The 21548-nt window shown below is 37.4% G+C and overlaps 1 protein-coding gene and 1 long non-coding RNA gene across 2 annotated transcripts in view; one reads left to right on the top strand and one right to left on the bottom strand.

The window, feature by feature from the left end:
• Nucleotides 1-21548, top strand: part of LOC110310602 — a 274028-nt gene that overhangs the window by 67840 nt on the left and 184640 nt on the right. The gene's annotated exons all lie outside the window — the stretch shown is intronic.
• C6 (complement C6) overlaps nt 1-21548 on the bottom strand; it is a 73941-nt gene that overhangs the window by 36867 nt on the left and 15526 nt on the right. Inside the window, exons 6-8 of the mRNA XM_021183668.2 lie at nt 14037-14175; nt 9238-9438; nt 5609-5849 (exon numbers count right to left, since the gene is read on the bottom strand). Of these exons, the coding sequence (XP_021039327.1) occupies nt 5609-5849; nt 9238-9438; nt 14037-14175 (581 nt within the window). The remainder of the gene's footprint in view (nt 1-5608; nt 5850-9237; nt 9439-14036; nt 14176-21548) is intronic.

Here is a 21548-nt window from a genome sequence, read left to right as displayed (position 1 = left end):
GGAAAACACCAATACAAGGATGGAAACTACTCCCTAGAAAAAGCAAGAAAGTAATCCTTCAACAAACCTAAAGGAAGAAAGCTATAAGAACAGAATCCCAACTTTAACAACAAATATAACAGGAAGCAACATTTACTTTTCTTTAATTTCTCTTAACATCAATGGAATCAATTCCCCAATAAAAAGACATGGTCTAATAGACTGGCTACATAAACAGCACCCAACATTTTGTTGCTTACAGGAAATAAATCTCTGGGAAAAGGACAGACACTACCTCAGAGTGAAAGGCCGGAAAACAATTTTCCAAGCAAATGGTCCAAAGAAACAAGCTGGAGTAGCCATTCTAATATTGAAAAAAATTGTGTGCCAACCCAAAGTCATCAAAAAAGATAAGGAGGGGCACTTCATACTCATCAAAGGTAAAATCCTCCAAGAGGAACTATCAATTCTGAATATGTATGCTCCAAATACAAGGGCAGTCACATTCATTAAAGAAACTTTAGTAAAGCTCAAAGCACACATTGCACCTCACACACACCCCACTATCACCGATGGACAGATCCTGGAAACAGAAACTAAACAGAGACACATGGACACTAACTGAAGTTATTAAACAAATGGATTTAATACATATCTACAGAACATTTTATCCTAAAACAAAGGATATACCTTCCTCTCAGCGCCACATGGCACCTCCTCCAAAATTGGTCTACATAATTGGTCACAAAACAGGCCTCCATACATACAAAAATATTGAAATTATCCCATGCATCCTATGGACTAACTATCCTATGCACCATGGACTAAGGCTGATCCTCAACAACAACATAAATAATAGAAAGACAACATTCACGTGGAAACTGAACAACACTCTACTCAATGATTCCTTGGTCAAGGATGAAATAAAGAAAGAAATAAAAGACTTTTTAGAGTTTAATGAAAATGAAGCGACAACATATCCAAACTTACGGAACACAATGAAGACAGTCCTAAGAGGAAAACTCATAGCCCTGAGTGCCTACAAAAAGAAACTGTAGAGAGCATACACTAGCAGACTGACAGCATACCTAGTAGCTCTAGAACTAAAGGAAGCAAATTCACCCAAGAGGAGTAGACAGGGGTGTGTGTGTGGTGGTGGTGGTGGTGGGGAATAAACAAACTCAGGGCTGATATCAACTAAGTGGAAACAAAAAGACCTATTCAAAGAATCAACCAAACCAGGAGCTGGTTCTTTGAGAAAATCAACAAGATAGATAAACCCTTAGTCAGACTAACTAGAGAGCATAGGGACAGTATCCTAATTAACAAATCCAAAAATGAAAGAGGAGACAGAACCTGAGGAAATTCAAAACATCATCAGATCCTACTACAAAAGGCCATACTCAACAAAACTAGAAAACCTGGATAAATTGGATAACTTCCTAGACAAATATCAGGTACCAAAGTTAAATCAGGATCAGATTAACAATCTAAACAGTCCCATTTCCCCTAAAGAAATAGAAGCAGTCNTCAATAGTCTCCCAACCAAAAAAAGCCCAGGACCAGATGGGTTGAGTGCAGAGTTCTATCAGACCTTCAAAGAAGACCTAATTCCAACACTTCTCAAACTATTCCACAAAATAGAAACAGAAGGTACTCTACCCAATTCATTCTATAAAGCCACAATTACTCTGATACCTAAACCACACAAAGATCCAACAAAGAAAGAGAACTTCAGACCAAATTCCCTTATGAATATCGATGCAAAAATACTCAATAAAATCCTTGCAAACCGAACCCAAGAGCACATCAAAACTATTCTCCATCATGACCAAGTAGGCTTCATCACAGGAATGCACAGATGGTTTAATATACAGAAATCCAGGAACATAATCCACTATTTAAACAAACTCAAAGAGAAAAACCACATGATCATCTCATTAGATGCTGAGAAAGCATTGGACAAAATCCAACACCCATTCATGATAAAAGGCTTGGAAAGATCAGGAACTCAAGGCCCATACCTAAACATAATAAAAGCAATCTACATCAAACCAGTAGCCATCATCAAACTAAATGGAGAGAAACTTGAAGCAATTCCACTAAAATCAGGGACTAGACAAGGCCACCCACTCTAAGTTCTAGCCAGAATAATTCAACAACAAAAGGACATCAAGGGGATACAAATTGGTAAGAAAGAAGTCAAAATATCACTTTTTGCAGATGATATGATAGTATATATAAGTGGCCCCAAAAATTCCACCAGAGAACTCCTAAGCCTGATAAACAGTTTCAGTGCAGTAGCTGGATATAAAATTAACTCAAACAAGTCAATGGCCTTTCTCTGCACAAAGGATAAACAGGTTGAGAAAGAAATTAGGGAAACAACACCCTTCACAATAGTCACAAAGAATATAAAATACCTTGGTGTGACTCTAACTAAGCAAATGAAAGATCTGTATGATAAGATCTTCAAGTCTCTGAAGAAAGAAATTGAAGATCTTAGAAGATGTAAAGATCTCCCATGCTCATGGATTGGCAGGATTAATATAGTAAAAATGGCTATCTTGCCGAAAGCAATCTACAGATTCAATGTAATCCCCATCAAAATACCAACTCAATTCTTAACTGAGATAGAATGGAAAAATTGCAAATTCGACTGGAATAATAATAAAAAAAAACTAGGATAGCAAAAATATTCTCAACAATAAAAGCACCTCTGTTGGAATCACCATGCCTGGCATTAAGCTGTACTACAGAGCAATTGTGAAAAAACTGCATGGTACTGGTACAGTGACAGACAGGTAGATCAATAGAATAGAATTGAAGACCCAGAAATGAATCTACACACCTATGGTCACTTGATCTTTGATCAGGGAGCTAAAACCATCCAGTAGAAAAAAGACAGAATTTTCAACAAATGGTGCTGGCTCAACTGGCACTTATCATGTAGAAGAATGTAAATTGATCCATTCTTATCTCCTTGTACAAAGCTCAAGTCTAAGTGGATCAATGACCTCTACATAAAACCAGACACACTGAACTTAATAGAGGAGAAAGTGGGGAAAGGCTGGAAGATATGGACACAGGGGAAAAATTTCTAAGCAGAACAGCAATGGCTTGTGCCATAAGATCAAGAATTGGTAAATGGGACCTCTTAAAATTGCAAATCTTCTGTAAGGCAAAAGACACTGTCAATAAGATAAAAAGGCCACAAACAGATTGGAAAATGATTTTTACCAATCCTAAGTCTGGTAGGGGACTAATATCCAATATATACAAAGAGCTCAAAAGCTGGACTCCAGAAATTCAAATAACCCCATTAAAAATGGGGTACAGAGTTAAACAAAGAATTCTTAACTGAGGAATAGCGAATGGCTGAGAATCAACTGAAAAATGTTCAACATCCTTAATCATCAAGGAAATGCAAATCAAAACAACCTTGAGATTCCACCTCACACCAGTCAGAATAGCTAAGATCAAAAATTCCAGTGACAGCACATGCTGGAGAGCATGTGGAGAAAGAGGAACACTCCTCCATTGTTGGTGGGATTGCAAGCTTGTACAACCACTCTGGAAGTCAGGCTGGAAGTTCCTCAGAAAATTGGACATAATACTACCAGAAGATCCAGCAATACCTCTCCTGGGCATATATCCACAAGAAGTTTCTACTGGTAATAAGAACACATGCTCTACTATGTTCATAGCAGCCTTATTTATAATAGCCAGAAGCTGGAAAGAACCCAGATGCCCTTCAACAGAGGAATGGATACAGAAAATGTGGTACATTTACACAATGGATTACTATTCAGCTATTAAAAACAATGAATTTATGAAATTCTTGGACAAATGGATGTATCTGGAGGATATCTTCCTTAGTGAGGTAACCCAATCACAAAAGAAGTCATTAGATATGCACTCACTGATGAGTGAATATATATAGTGAATATATATATATATATAATATCTGGTGTATATAATGTCTATATGTACACATATATATGAATATGTACATATTAATTCTATATTTAATTTTAGTTTCCTATCATATCTCAATCTTTCTTTGTTTCTGTCTACAATTAGCAATCTCTACCTCTGTTTATATAGGAAAAGATTGAAGGTGGGAATATTTTTGGAGGAAAGCAGAGACTGTAATTTCTCCATTTTGGTTACAAACCTTTGACTTCTGAAATACTGGGTAATTGTTTCAAGACTCATCAATGTACTGATGGGGGCCCAGACCAACATAGGAATGAAATGGTGAAGCAAGCAAGCAAACACAGTTTGGTTTAATTGTGTTCTTAGATCTAGTCTCTAAGCCTTAAGAGGCTTTGCTCTGAAGACATAATGAGAACAGTCATCAAATTGAAACCCATTGCCTATGGTACTGCAGCAGTGGCCAGAATAATTTCATCTGCAGGCTAGATGAAGTCAAGGCGAGGGCATGGGGTTTATTCTAACCATTTGTGCACAGTGATAATGTTGATGCCATTTTTTAGTTGTGCAATACACCCAATACATCATGAAAGCTGCATTCAATAGAGAGAATGGTTAAAATATAACACAATGGACAGGCACTATAGATAGCATGTCATGATGCTTTGTCTGTACCATAGCTTTATACCAGATCAATTTTAAATTTGTTTTACTGAAAACTTGCAATGCCATTTGTTTCATCCCCTTTATTAGGAAGCAGATCAAGAGAGAACTCATGGTTTAGAAGAACTCAGAGCAGAGCATATTACACATCAGTATTTTCTATAATGAGACGTAAGAACTGATGGCTTTTAACACCAGTGCTGGTCTGCTACTGTCTCTTAAAACAAAACTTGGTGAAAAATAATGTTTTTCTTACTTGGGTGAATTTAGGAGTTGTTGTCTGGTTACCATTATTTCCCAGGTTTTTTCTCAAGGGGCAAATGAGAAACCATCACAAGGGGACTGTCTAATTTCACACAAGTGTCTGAAAGCAAAGTAATCCAAAGCTCTTATGCATATAATAATAGTGATAATTAGTATTTGAAATTTGAGATGAAACTCAAGAAAGCAAGATGCTTAATATATTGTAATTTTGTATAAAAGCTCAAATATTTGCTCTATTCCTTAGGACATAACACTGAAAACTTTCTTAAAATAAAATACTTCGAACTTGTTTGCAGGTTTTAATAGTTACGAATATTTGGCCTATATTAACCTAGTCCCTTGTCAAATCTCTGATTATTCTTTTATCTTATACCACTGGTCTGTACTTAAAATCGTTAAAAGAGAATAATTGATAATGAATTTGCTGTAAATTATTATAGTTATTTCCTATAAAATATTATATATAAATTATATAAAATTTAAGGAATTCTGTTCTTGTTTTGGTATTGGCTAGCATATCCCTTCTTAGTGACCATAACTGATATTGGGCCACAGAGATCAAACATACTTTCCTCTTTTTTTTTTCTTATTTACTATTTTTATTTTACTTAGGTGTGTTTGTTTTTGATTATTCTTTATATCACTTTTGGCAACAGTCACAGCAAAAGATCTAAATGAAGTAAGAGTAGATCCATTAGAATGAGGGAGTATGAGAAAAGAGGCATTCCCAGTTATTATCGGGACAAATTAACCGAAGCGCACACACCTGAGTTCTGTAGCTCCTGGCGGCTGAATTGGTAGATAATGTCATACTTGCCCCCAAGGGAGCCCGAGGTGAAGTAGTGGGTCCCGAAGTCATCAAATATCCGGCTGTACACAGCAGAGTTGTATTCTAAAGGCAGGTGGACAAGGGCTTTCAGGAAGACATCTGAAAGCTGCAGGTCTGTCGCTTTCATTGTGAAGTTTAAGACTTTTATCAGCTTATGGATCCTGATAAAGCTAGAATCCTAAGTAAAAAGGGCAAAAGCATGAGAAGGAAAATAATGAAATGGAGATGGAGATGGAGAGGTTCTTTAAATGTCATTAACTTCTGATTAGCCCCATTCCTACTGCAGGATGTAAAATAATTCAACTCTATTTCGTGTTCTCATACACGCAGTCTTCAGGCTGCACTCCAGTATCTTTTCCCTTCGATGTTCAAAGGACTAAACAGATGAGACCACCTTAATAATGTCTACTGCATGCCTCTGTTATGAATTCTCTAGCAAGGAAGAGATCAGTGGTCAGACGCACTAGTCTTTCCGACAGTTAGTGCATAGCTGGACCATCAGTGAGTTTTAATTTGCAATGCCCTAATGCAAATAAACAAGAGTAAAAATGATGACACAAAGATTCAACTGAAGCGTTAAGGCAATATTCACTAACCACAAAGAAGCATTAAATTCTGTAGACTTTAGTTATCTACTGCCAGACTGAGGAAATGTGTACCAAGTGACATTTCATACTCTTAAAGCCAAAGGACACCACATTTTTCATCACTAAATAATGAAATTAAACCAATTCTTTATATTCTCACTCTGACACCCATGTGCAGAAGTGTGAAGGTTTTTTTATTCTTGGCATTTTTTTTTTTTTGCAAACACATCCGCTTGTTTTTTTTTTTTTTTTTTCACTTCTTAATATGTAGGTTAATCCAAGGTCAAACAATTGATACTGTGTTGTGATTTCATTCCTGTCCATTCTCTCACGTAACTACTGGCATTTATGAGCATACTCAGGTATGCTGTGTTTACAAGTTATGCATTTCATCTGCTCTCCTGCTTCTAACAAATTGTGTTATACAAGCAATGGTTACAGAATAACTACCAGGCTTTAGCAAAAGGATTTTATTGTAACTGCTAATTATGAAACAGCCATTTTCCTGCATGTTGTAATTACAAAATCAAAACGCTGCTAATGCAAAATCCAAAACCTTGCAAAGTTAGAAAGAAGCTATCATTTATTCTCTTCCCCACTCTGCTTTCTTCCTGTCCTATGTTCTGGTCTTCAATTTAAATTTATTCAGCTGTGTCAGATGCATTTGTTATAGAAGCGAACAAAGCAGAGAAAGTTTGTTGCTTTGAGAAGTTTATGTTTCTTTGGATGCTTGTGAATTCTATTTCTGAAATTTAACACTTGAATTTTATCCAACAGCCTTCAAACTTGGAGTATCTCTGTGCTTTTATTAAGAAACATGTACCCTTATTGTAAGCTTTTGGAGGTTCAATATTTATAGCTTTTCTAACAGACTAAATCATTGGAAACACACATGCAACTTTGATAGCTCAACATAACAGAAGCACAGGCTTGATACATTACTACTGTACAATGGCTGGAACTGGCAATTTGGATCAAGAAGTTACATTATACCAGGCTCTTAAGCACATTTCATTTGTGAGATCTTGCTGTGCTGTGCTGTGCTGTGCTTGAATTGTATTTTATGGTTTTGGCTTTGTAACATAAATGAGGTAACCACCAAGCCTCACAGGATTATTATTCTGCTCTGAAGAGATTCTCTGCCCAATGAATGTTTATTCAGATCTGAGACTAACAAAAGAAAACAACACATATTAGGTGAAGCTGAATGGCCTGCACTAATTCCCAAGTCTTTGGTGTGTCTCAGTATCTGCAGACTAAGAAAGGTCACAGTAGCATTTTCTCCATAGATGGGCCAGAATAAGGAATCCTCTATTCAGATGGATCCTCTCTTCTACATCCATCTTGATACTGTCCTGAGCTATACAAGAGTGACAATTCTAAGGCAGAATGGTTGAAAAGTAGGACTTTCATATACTTTAATCTCTTAATAGCTCCAAATGTTTTGACTTTGGGAAAGGCTATTAAGATAAAAACTAGCTCTTTATCCATAGAAAAGAGTTTGTATGTGTGCTCTCTAGTATGTTTAAAACATTTATATATTACTCTGTGAGATTTGTCTCAAAGTCAGCTCACTACTTGCATGTAACCTACACATTTTCAGCATCTTCATCTCCTTCCCTGTCTATTCTGTACTTTTAGACAATAATGTATAGCCATGAAGGCTTTGTCAGGGCGAGCTGGGGATTTGATCAAAGACCAGATCCCAAGATAATCTATGTCTAGAGAAAGTCCGAAACAGATCGCATAAAAAGACAAAGTTATTATATGTCCTTTGTAAGAAACATGTTCAGTTAGTTAAGGCAAGCCTGACAATCTGAGGGTGCACCCTGAGACTCATATAATAGAAATAGAGAATCAAATCTAACAAGTGATGCTCTGACTTCCATAGACATATTGTAGGGTGTGTACATTTGCACACACGGACACACACACTAAATGCATTTTTTTTTAAAAAAGTTTCTTTAAACATGATGGGGAAATTTCAACCCACCAAGTCTCAACAATATGGTTACCTAAACAAGATCTGCATAATGGCTAGGTACATCAGTAAACATGCCAAAGTGAAGGGGATAAATTTCATAAGATTCTACCCCTGGGCAAAGATGTCCAGGCAATCGATGGCTGCTGAGGAGGTAAGAATCAGTTTTCTTCAGGGATGAATCACCCAATAGATTACAAAATCTCAAGGTGTCAGCTCTAAACACGTGTATGTGGACAAATGTACTAAATGGACTCAGTAAGTTAAATATGTGTGTGTGTATAACAATACTAAATAATGAAGTAAAGGTATTAAATTTCAGAGAGAATGAAGGGGCAAAGGAGGAGTTAGAAGGACAGAAGAAAAAGTAGAAATGATATAAATCTTAAATGCTCATATATAAAAGTCTCAAAAGAGTTTTTAAAATAAAAAAATACATTAACATCACAAGCAGTCTAAAAACTATCTCCATCATTGGCAGCATCATGATGAAACCTTTTACTTTGTATAGCTTCCAAATGCTTAGAAAGATAGCTCTCTTTGGGGCTTGAGAGACCAATCATCAGTTAAGTTACTTGATTATTCTTCTAGAGGACCTGGGGTTGGTTCCTGCACCCACATCCAGCAGCTCACAATTATTTGTAATTCCAGTTGGAAGGGATCTTACACCTTCTTCTGGGTCTGTGGGTACCCACTCCCGTGGCATATACTTATTCACACAGATATACACAGTATATGAAAATAAAAACGAGCCTTAAAATTTATTGAAAACAATCCATATTGACCACAACCTGGGAGAGAAAACTGAAAATAAGACAAGAACAACTCCATGCAGCACATCTTTTAATACTACATTGAGAATTATGAAAAGAGTCTATTTGAGCATCTTTTAGAAATCCTACTGATACAGAAATGTTCTGCTTCTTGTTCTGCTTGCTTGATTGCTTTGTTAGTTATTCATTTTGAAGAAAGAGTGAATCATCAACTATTTCCCTTACCTTCTTGTGGGAAGCTTTAATGACTTTGTTGAAGGAAGAGCTATAATGGGAATATTCATGTTTCTTTGAGTAATAGAAAATTGGTATAGAGAAAAATTCTTCTCTGTCACCCACTGAAAGACTGTCTTCATTTTTATTATTTTCAAAAGGGGTTAAATCCTTGTAGAATTCTGTTTTCAAGTCATCTTCTATAGTTTGTACCTGACCAAAAAAGTGCATAAGAAATAAAACATAACTTGGGGAATACACAGCAGAGCTACTTGCTGTCATCTTGCACAATGATCATTCATCCATTCAGCAGTCAACAAGTAGTCATTACCCATCTCATATTACTGGAGAGCAAGAGAATCTGTTAATCCTTACACTCAGAGAGTTAATAGTTTAGTTAGGGAGAGAATACAGTATGGTGGACACAGTACTCATTGGATAACAGATCAACATAGACCAAGAGAGTCTGTATTTCAAGAATCTCAACTAAGGAGAGAACACAAAACCAGAGACTTGAAAGATAATAAGCAGCGAGGGCTACCCTCATAATGTTATATGTATAAGCATTTTGTTTGTGTGTATGTCTGCACACGGCTTGTGTGCCTGATGCCTGCAGAAACAAGTCATGAGCTATTGTGGGACATATTAAATAATGCACCATCCCATGCTAGCACTGGCTACCCTCTTGCCCCAGCGGTCTTGCCGCATCGATGACTAACCCATTGCAGCGACCGCCCATCTGGCAGTTCTCTTGCTGTGGATCCTGCTCACATTCCCAGCCATCTACCCCCTGTGGTCAGTGGTCACAAATCTCAGCAACCCGGCAAAATCAAAACTCTAGAGGCTTGTAATTTATCAGATTTATATCAGTAAATTCTCAACCCACAAAACGCCCGCACAATGAACAAAAAAACTCAATTGAAATAAACACAAGCTACACAGCTAGATGGGGAAACGCACCCCACTTATTATTTAATCATCTATCTAAGAAATCCCCCATACTTTTGGCTCCCAGGCCTGTGTGGTTCTGGCTCCTCTTCCTCTACGATAGGTTCCATCTTATCTCTTTCTCTCCTTCTCTTTTTCTCCTCTATCTGTCTCTCTTCATCTCTAAAATTCTCAGTCTTCCTTTTCCACTGTCCAATCACAGGCTTCTTGTTGTATTAATATTTAAATTAAGTGGGGAGAAATTCTGCTACAAGCTGTCATTCATGTGTCACTGGGAACCAAACTTAACTTCCCTACAGGATCAGCTGGTGCTCTTAATTATACAAAGTAAATCATTTCTTCATGATATTGCCAGTGATAAAGTCAATTTTTAAGACTGCTAATGACTTTAATGTATTGAGATTTGATTTAAATTATGTTTCAGAGATCTACTACTGAGACAAAAGAGGGTGAGGTATGACCCTAGCTGGACTCTCTCTCTCTCTCTCTCTCTCTCTCTCTCTCTCTCTCTCTCTCTCTCTCTCTCTCATCATCTATTGGTTATGCCTCTGAGATGCAGGACAGCTTTGAAACCCACTTGAGCAAAGAGTAAAACTGGGTCATGTCTCAGGACCTTAAGCCTCTGCCATTGTCACAACAGTAAGGACAAGATTGATTTAAGTCACTCAGAATGTATGAGATCTATCTGGTCTGGTCAGCAATAGAAAAAACAAAAATACAAAAACAAACAAACAAACAAACAAACAAACAAAAACCCAAACCACTCATTAGTAAAATCCACTGAAAGACAAATCATATGTTGTATTAAACAACTTTCAAAATTAACCTAGAAAAGAGAGAAACCTAACCCTGCTGCAAAAGATGACTGTTCAATGATGGTGACATAACCAACATCTCACTGTTGCTTTCAGAAACCACAGAATGCAATGGTTAGTGTCTAAAATGCTCACATAATGAACCTCTTAGTCAGTTACAAACTAGTAAGGCCATGCTATTATAGAATATGTGCATATAAACATAGCTGTGTAGATTTATTCACAGGTTCTTAAAAAAAAGCCTAGACTGTAATTTTTTTTTTTTACTCTGTATGAGCTCAAAGAATAAGATATTAGGGGCCAGCAAGATGGCTTAATAGGTTTGTGGAGGTTTGAATTAGAATGAGCCCCAAAGGCTTATATATTTGAATGCTTGGTCATTAGAGAGTGGCCGTACTTGACAGGGATTAGGAAGTGTAGCCATATGGGAATAGGTGTGGCTTTGCTGGATGAAATGTGTCATGGGCTGGGCTGGGCTTTGGGTATTCAAATGTTCAACACAGGCCGGGTGTCTGTCTCTTCCTGCTGCCTGCTGATACAGATGTAGAAGTCTCAGCTCCCTGTCAGGTACCATGTCTGCCTAGATGCCCCCATGCTTCCCACCATGATGGCAATGTTCTAAACCTCTGAACTGTGAGTCTGCCCAAACTAAATGCCTTTTTTAATAAGAGTTGCCCTAGTCATGGAGTCTCTTCACAGCAACAGGACACTGATTAAGACAGGATTTAAGTCCGAAGACCCACAAGGTAGAATTATGAAAGTTGTCCTCTGATTACAACTTGTGGTGTGTACATTGTCTTCTTCTTACACACACACACACACGCACACACACACACACACACACACACAAAAACACACACAGACACACAGAAGCATGAATAAACAAGTAGATAATAAAAATAATTTATTGAAGGCAGGTGTCAGATGTTGGCAGGCAAGAGGTGGGGGGCGGGGTAGATGTCCTGAACAGAAGCTTAGAGAAGATTCTTGCCAAATGTGTTAGCTGGGAAGGAGATGGATTTATAAGTGAGCAGTGACAAAAAATTATATTAGACAGGGAAATTGGAATGAGGTCTAGTAAACATTTTTTCTTACGAATTCATATTCCTTGATAAAAGCACTTTTAATTATACATTATTAATAAATACCAAGTGTATGAATAAAATGTTTAATATCAATCACATTTGTATTTTGGGAAGGGCATTTAGAAGGTAAATCAACACTCATTATAAAGATAAATGATTCCAGAGATGGAATGAAGGATCATGGGAATGCTGTTCTGTAAACTGGGTGAAGTAGATCCCTGCTGAGAATACTGGGGTGTGGTTGTTTGTGAAAATTGTATTTTTGAAAGCAAGCTTCTGGACTCCCTGTTTGGAAGCTAGAAAATGCCTTCAGCAGAATATCACATGTAAACACAGGTATGTTTCTTTCTTCAAAGTTCATTCAATATTGTATACCCTGAAAATATTGTCATTAGTGTTCCAGGGGTGTTAGAATATGCTGTTGGACTCTCAAGTTACTTTCTAAACCCAAATGTATATCTTATATGTTTTTAAATGGAGTGCATTAGATTGGAAAGTGCCTGTATTTACATGTATGGAGGTGTCATAATTTTTAAAGATTACATTTATATATTTATTCATTTATTCTGTGTTTATATGCATGGGCAGACTCATGATACAGTGCACATTTAGATGTCTGAGGACAGCGTACAGGAGTCTGTTCTCTCCTTCCCACAGTGTAAGTTCTGTGGATTCAAATTAAGTCTTTGAACTTGGCAATAAGCCTATTAACCTATGAGTGCTGTAAAGAAATGTTGAGCGAATTCTTATTGAGTACCTACTATCATAAAGAAGGTCTCACAAACGGTTAGATTTCAAAAATATCTTGGGCAGTATAGTCTGTATGCAAGAACATGACTATTAAAACCATAAAAATTAAAGGAAAAGTATTGCTCTCTGTCTTTCTCACTGTTCTGTTGATGTGAAGAGACACCTAGTAAAGGCAACTCTTATAAAAGAAGGCATTTAATTGGGGGCTTATAGTTTCAAAGGCTTAATCCATTATCATCAGGCCAGTGTGTTGTTGGAGAAGTAGCTGAGAGCTACCTCCTGATCTACAAAACAGTAGACCTTGCCTGGGCTTTTTAAAACATTAAAGCCTATACTGTATGACACACTTCCTCCAACAAGGCCATACCTTCTAATCCTTTTAATCCTTGCAAACAGTTCCACTCCCTGGTGACTGAACTTTGAGCCTATTTTATTCAGATCCCCATTTCCCCCCACCATTCACTTTAGTGCAACAGGAATGGAGCACTTATTTTTTGATTACTAGGTTATTCTCCAGCACTGCACTGTGCTGCTCATTACTATACAGGAAAACAATCAAATCAATAAAATTTCTACTTTATTAAGAGCGGTAAGCCAACTGTGTTTTATATTCAGACTCATCATGATTTTTTGTTTGTTTTTTTGTTTTTGTTGTTGTTTTGTAGGAACTTTGAGACTATTCTGTCTCATGTAAAAAGCTATGATAAGAGAACATTCTGTTTTTGTTTTTTGAGACAGGGTTTCTCTGTGTAGCCCTGTCTGTCCTGGAACTCACTTTGTAGAACAGGCTGGCCTTGAACTCAGAAATCTGCCTGCCTCTGCCTCCCGAGTGCTGGGATTAAGGCGTGCGCCACCACGCCCGGCAAGAGAACATTCTGAATAATTAAATTTTCTTGGCATGGATATGTTTTAAAGTTCTATGTTCACGGAGAAAAGATGAGCAGTCAAGGAAATGTGGGCTTAAGTCTGTAACTTCCTACTTTGTTTTATGCTGGGTAAATGACTCATTCTTTTTTCCCTTTCCTCTAGTTTAAAAAAAAAATGAAGATAATCTTGACCTCATTGGGTTTTGGTAAGATTAAATAGAAACATAAAATGTGTGATTGAAATTGTTCATTATTCTTCCATTCAGCTCCATCGTGCATCAAAATTGCCACTGGAAACTTATAATCATTATCAGTGTGGGAGTGACCACCACGCCACACTGTCATACCTCAAAGTTGACATTTTCCAGATTGGCTGGAACACGGTATGGATTACTGGCTCGACTGGTCTTGACGAGTTTACATATTCCTCCAGTGAAAGAGTTATCAAGAACTTCTCCTCTGGGCTCTCCTGCCAGAAAATGAAACCTGGAAACAAAGCAATTTTGAAGAATTCAGTGGACATAGAGCAATCTTTAAAATTTATCTTACTTATATGGAAGACATTCCTTTTTCTAGAGATTCTTGACTTCTGACAAATGACTCCAGAGGAAGGCTCACTTTTTTTCTACTCTCTAATGAGACACGCATAAAGAACTGGATATCCTAAACCCAGCCCTATTGACTCAGAAAGATCTGGGAGCTCAACGTGGGATAAAATTAGAGCTTATAATTTTTATCATTTACAATGTTGATAGAGATATCAGAAGCACATTATGATAAAGTAAGAGAACATTGATAGAAAGTAAATTATAAAATAGCAATAGCAACTATTTAATAGTATTGTAAAAATAGTCCTATATTGTCATATAATTACATTTAAAATGTATTTTGTTTATTAAATGATTATCATTAGCATTCTATAAACTAAAAAGTAGTAAGTGTTCTATAAATATTAAGGAGTTTAACACTTAATGAATATATATTTTTGATAAAATTGTTTATACTTATTTTTACAAATAAAGAAATTGAGGCACAAAGATTAGCCTATTTAAATTCATATATTCAAAAAATTGTTAGCAACGTGAGGAAAATTTCATTCACCTCATATAGTCTTCCAGTTTCTTAGAGACTGTGGTGCATATTCTCTAAGAAAAGAAGTTGTCTTTTTTTTTTTTTTAATCAAAAGTTTGGTAATTTTGCATTTACCAAATTTATTATAGATGATAAAATTGTCTTTATTAAGATTACGCTAGACTTTAAAAATATATATAGTCAATTTCTACATATACTTGACCAGTTAACTTTGTTTTCCATAGGACATATTTCAGTTTTAGGAAATATTCAGAAGTTCCATGTAGTAGGAGTGTTCTCCTCCGCCCTGCCTCACTCATGATACACACGTCCATTCTGATAATGCTCAGGTGCTCACGTGGGCATGCACATCCTCAGGAAAATCATGCATCACTTACACACGTGTGCTTCTGATATCTGTCGCCCTATAGTGTTAGTTTAGAAAACACGTGGTGTCTACATGGCTTCACCTTTCTCAGAGGCTGCACTGTTAACTTCCTACACAGCTAAGCAAAGACAAACAGATCCATTTCTCTGGGAAGGCATCATGAAGCAATTCAATATGTGAATTTGGGTAGTCTGCTGCTAGACATTTGGACTTACATTATAGAATTAATTATTCAGACATTTAGCTCTAACCTATTGGCACAGTGTCCTTAGAGGAAGACAAACAATGGGAGGAAGAAGAAGAGAAGGTGAATGGGGTGGGATGGGAACAGAGTGTAGTGATGTGAACACTACAGCAATTCAGCTGCATGGACATGAAAATGTCAGAATAATAAATGACTAAGAAAGTTAAGAGAGGAACAGGAATAATTAGAAAGTTAGAAAATGAAGTTAGAACTTTAAAAGCAAATACTTGTCTAGTATAAATAGCTGTTATTTTTCTACCAATATGAATGTAGAACATACAATTTTAAACCATGTGCAGCTGTTATCTCCCATTAAAAGATGGAGGTAACAGTCACTGCCTTCAGGTAGTTTGGGAAGTTAATAGTGGTTAGCACAAGATTAGCCTGTTAGCCTGCCCTGCAAGATGGAATAGTGCATTTTAGTTTTCCTAATTTTCTAATGGAGAGAATGGATTTTAGTTCCATTAAGTGAGATCACATTAACTTCAAGAGTTTTTTCTTGTAGTATCCAAGACCAATGGACAAAGGTCAACCATGTAACCAAGGCAAACCTAAAACACAATTAAAGATGATCTTTCTCCAGTTAGACTGGCAATTACTCAGAAGACAACAATAAGATATGTGGGCAGAGAACAAAAAGGGGACAGTGGAAATGTTAGCCAGTATAGTTACTGTGGAAAACAGCATAAAGACTCCTGAAATACACTATGACTGTTCCATGATATAGCATCCTTACTATTGGATACATATTCAAAGGAGTAGAAATTGTGTATGTCAAAGAAACATCTATACACATTTTACTAGAGAACTATTCATAATAGTGAAGATTTGGAATTAATCTAAATGCATAGTGACTAACTAGTATACGAAGAAAATACATCATCACCAACATGAATGGTGGAAGATACTATACTGAATGGGGCAAACATGCACAGAAAGGCAAATGCCACATGTTCTCATTTAGATGTGGAAGCTAAGTAATTTCAGAGACATGTAGAAAAATGACTACCTATGTCTTGGAAGGAATAGGAAGAGGATAAATAATGGATACACAGGTAAAGTTATAAAGAAGGAAAACCTCTATGTCTATAGCACAGTAGGGTTTGTAAACTTGGCCACATTTAATTGAATTAATTGAATATTTCAAAATAGGTAGTAGAAAGTATTTTCAGTGTTCTCAACAGAAAGAAATGAAGTGCTTAGATGACAGATATGTCAATTTCTCTGATCTGATAAATACACACTGCACATACATACTTAAATGCTACACCATAATTCACAGATATTCATGACTACTATGTGCTGATTAAAATAGATTCAAGATGTTGAATGGTACAAATAAAATTCATTTTCTACTCAAAATAACATTAAGAAACAATTTCATTTATAATGACATTTATAAGAAATGTTTTAGAAACATACTGCAAAAAAAAAAAAAAAAATCTATGACCTGTATCCTGAAACATATAAAAATTGTTGGAAGAGTAAATAGAGGGTCAATGAATCAAAAGACACCCATCTTCATGGACTTAGAGCACTTCCTTTATTCATGTGGCAGTATTTTCCAAACTGACATTTGGATATTGAACAACCCCATCAAACTCTCTTATGGTATAGATTGGAAGTGTCCTCCCAGATGGTCCATGTGGTGAAGGTTAGTACCCAGTTGTAAAGTTGAGACCTTAGAAGATTCTAGAATATTTAGGAGGCAGGGACTGATAGGAGAATGATTATTTGAGTCTTGTAGCTGTGTCTTGTCTTGGGTCTCTCGATGTCTATCTCTTTGTCTTCTAACTATGAGCTGAGTGATCTCTGAACACATACAATGGTGCTCTTTCTCATTATTGACTTGGGATAAACAGCCAATGACTAGAGACTGAACTTTCAGAAACTATGGGAAAGATCTGAAAACAAATCTTCCTTTTAGTTATGTCTATCAGATATTCTGTTACAACAATGAAAATTGTAACATAAAATATAAGCTGACATTTTCTTCATAAAAATTGGCAAACAGATTCCAAAAGTCATCTGGAAATAGCCAAAAAGAATCTTGAAAAACAAGAACAAAATCAGAAGAATCACAGTTTTTGTTATGAAAGATAGTTAAAGCCTGAGTGATCAAGACAATGTAGGACTATACAACTAAATCTTTATGATCTTATATAGGCAAAATCTTCTCAGATGAGATGCTGAAAGCACTCAACACACACACACACACACACACACACACACACACACACACACACACACACACACACACNACACACACACACACACACACACACACACACACACACACACACACACACACACACACTTCTTCATATATGTATATATTAGAGTTTATTGGAATTAAGAATTTATACTTTTATACTTTAGGTATGCAGAAGATGTAGCTTAGTCTTTAAGGGCACTTACTACTCCTGCAGAGGACATATATTTGATTTCCAGAACCCATATAGCATCTTACAGCCACCTATACATTTCTCTCCTATGAGATGTGATACCCTTTCAGGACTCTGCAGGCTCCTACATGCCTGTTGTGGACATAAATGCATGAAGGTGCTCACACATACTCAGAAAAAAAAAAAACCCACCAATGTCTTTAAAATTTTTACACTTCTAGAGACACCTAGAATATTAAAACAACCCAATGGAGAAAAATATTTATAAATAAATTACCTATCTGCTGAGGAACTTACATCTAGAATATACAAAGGATACTTCTAACCCAATAATATAAAGAATATCTTAGCCTACAGTGTGTAAGTGATCAAAATATCTGAATAGACATTTCTTTATAGAACAAATGGAAGCAAGTAACAAACATGCAAAAAGTTGTTCAACATTGTGAAACATTCAGGAAATAAAAACCCAAACCACAATGGGCTATCCTTTTATACCCACTAGGATAGACAGCCTTAATGGAAAGGGGCATTCGAAACAACTGTTGGAAAATAGGGAGATAGCTTAGAGGGCAAATGTGTTTGTTAGTGAGCCCGATGACCTGGTGGCCTGAGTGTGATCCTTGCAACATGTCAAAAAGCTCTATGAGGTGGTACACATCTATAATCCCAGTGCCCTAAAAGTGAGGCAGGAAGTACAGACAGGGGAATTAGCCTGAAGCTTGTGGGCCAGATACAATGGTCTGCAGTACAGCATCAGAAACAATAAGAGAAGATGTTGCCTCAAAACAGGGTGAAACAAGAAAATTAATTCCAGAAAATATGCCTTCTGATGTTCTTATGTGACCTGTGGTTCATAGATGCCCATTTTCACACACACACACACATACATACATACACACACACACACACACACACACTAAATAAATAAATAAATAAATAAATAAATAAATAAATAAATAAAATAAAATACATTTTTTGTTAGTAACTTACTTCCAACACTTACCAGTAATTAAACGTTTGCTCCATAAAAGGCAAACTAAAGGGAGACTAATTTTTCAATCAAACAAAACAATGAAAACATAAAATGTTGCAGCTGCTCTGAAAAAATCTGTATAAAATGTTCTAAAATTATATTCATGTGGTGGCTATCTAAATCTGTGAATATACCAAGAAACTATAGATTTGCAAACTGTTTTGAAATAGAACCATGCTGAATAGCACAATCCAGCTTGCAAACCATGATCTTTTGCTCAACCTCCAATGTGCTTGCTTCGAATGGCCAATTTGAATGCATAGTGAATGTTGAGTACAGCTCCGTGATACTGTTCTGAGTGGAAATGGGTTCGATGAGTTCTTTAAGAAGCACTGCTTTTGGGCTAATATCCATTCATCAGTGAGCACATACCATCTATGTCCTTTTGGGTATGTACTCACTGATAAGCTCAGAATACCTACGATACAACTCACAAACCATATGAAACTTAATAAGAAGGAAGCCAAAGTGTGGATGCCTCAAACCCACTTAGAAGGGGGAACAAGATAATCATGGAGGGCAGAAGGAGGGAGAGACCTGGGTGGGGAAGGAGAGGGGGAGGAAAAAAGGGGATTGCAGGACCAGGCATGGGAAGAGATAGGAGAGAAGTCCAGGGGGCCAACAGAATGAGTAGAAATAAGTAGCAGCCGGGGGCAGGGAACTTGGGGTACCACTAGAACGTCCCAGATGCCAGGGATTCAAGAGGCTCCCAGGATCCAGTGGGGACAATATTAGCCTAAATACCCAACAGCAGGGAGATAGAACCTGAAGAGACCACCTCCAGCAGATAATCATGGTCCCCAGTGGACAGACAGAGTCAACCATTCATCTAAAAATTTTTAACCCAGAATTGTCACTGTCTAAAGAAAATGCAGGGAGAAAAACGGAGCAAAGGCTGAAAGAAAGGCTGTCTAGAGATTTCCCCACCCTGCGATCTATTCCATCTGCAATTACCAAACCCTGTCACTATTGCTGATGCCAAGATGTATTTGCAGACAGGAGCCTGGTATGGTTTTGCTCTGCCAGCAACAGATGCAGATACTTAAGCCAACCATTGGACTGAGCCCTGGGACCCCAATGGAATAGTTAGGGGAAGGACTGAAGGAGCTGAAGGAGATGGCAACCCCATAGGAAGAACAACAGTTAACCAGACCACTCAGAGCTCCCAGGGACCAAACCACCAACCAAAGAGTATACATGGTCTGGTCTATATGTAGCAGAGGATTGCCTTATCTGGCATCAGTGAGAGGGGAGGTGCTTGGTCTGGTAGAGGCTTGATGCCCCAGAGAAGAGAGATGCTAGAGAAATGAGGCGAAAATGAGTGGGTGGAGGGAGCACCCTCTTAGAGGCAAAAGGGAGGGAGATGGGAGGTGGTTCTTGGAGGAAGACTGGGAAGGGGGATAACATTTGAAATGTAAACAAATAAAATTATTCATAAAAAGCACCACATACTCAAATAGCTCCAAGTACAACTTGAGATTTGCGTCCACTCAGGTTTCAATTTATATCAGCCAGTATCTGAATGATGCACTACTGTAAGTTGATCTGGGAAGAGCTTTCTGAAGTTCTCAACAGGAGAAGCACAAGTAAGTGTGAGACTCACGTGTTTGCCTTCTCTAAGAGGGATGAATGAAGGGTAAAGGATGGTTCTTATAGGACTACTTCGGACTGTGTACCTGCATTTGTAACAAGTGAGAAGGAGCTTCAGAATAGAAAACTAACTCCCTGGTCTCAAGGAATCTGTGCCGCTGCTTGCAGAGTTCAAAGACAAGATTTTTTGTGAAGGTTACTCTCTCAGAGCACCTGTGGGAACCTTTTGGAGCTTGTCACTCACGTACAGTTAGCTTTGGCTAGAGATTTGACCCAAACCTAGAATTATCTGGAAAGAGGAAATCTGAACTGAAACCTTTCCCCGGCCGAATTGGCTGATGTCTGTGTGGCATTTTCTTAATTACTAACTGATACAGAAGGGTCCAGCCCACTGTGGGCAGTGCCATGCAACTGAGTGAGCTGGAGAAAGCAGGGCTTCTGCTATTTCTGCTTCAGTTCCTGCCTCCAGGTTTTTGCCTTTAGCTCCTGTCCTGGATTCCCTCAGTGATGGATCAGAACCAATTAACTAGATTAAACCCTTTCTGCTCAAAGTCACTTTTTGGTCAGAGCTAAACCAACTATGCACAAGATCTTACCTCTTATATTTTCAGTCACTGTTGAAACGTTTATTGACCCCATATTTTTGTGTTTCAATATATACTGATACTAAATACTTTAGCTTTCTAAATTGATTTTATCACACTTGCTTTATATTTCAGCCTGTTTTGGTTTTTGTTTTTGTTTCTGTGCTGAGGAACTGGAGTTTCACACATATTGGGTAAATGGCCTTGTACTAGCTATAAACAAATAAATTAAAAGAGATGCATGTGCATGTATATATGCATATACATGTGGCCAAAATTTTTACACATCCACCTTGACTGAGCCTGATAAGAAAATGAACCACAAGCCTCTTCGGGCCTGACCAGCACCGGGGTAGCTAGGGCGCAGGGTCGACTGACACCGGCCAGCTACCCACGACACCCGCCACAGGATTTTGAGACTTCTGGTGAGTGGAACACAGCGTCTGCTCCAATCTTTAAACAGTGACAACGACAACAACTAACCCCAGAGATTACCAGATGGCGAAAGGTAAACGTAATAATCTTACTAACAGAAACCAAG

The sequence above is a fragment of the Mus caroli genome, chromosome 15 (assembly GCF_900094665.2).
Source record: "Mus caroli chromosome 15, CAROLI_EIJ_v1.1, whole genome shotgun sequence".
Lineage (NCBI taxonomy): Eukaryota > Metazoa > Chordata > Mammalia > Rodentia > Muridae > Mus > Mus caroli.
Note: the sequence above shows the minus strand (reverse complement) of the source record. Positions and strands in the feature narration are given on the sequence as shown.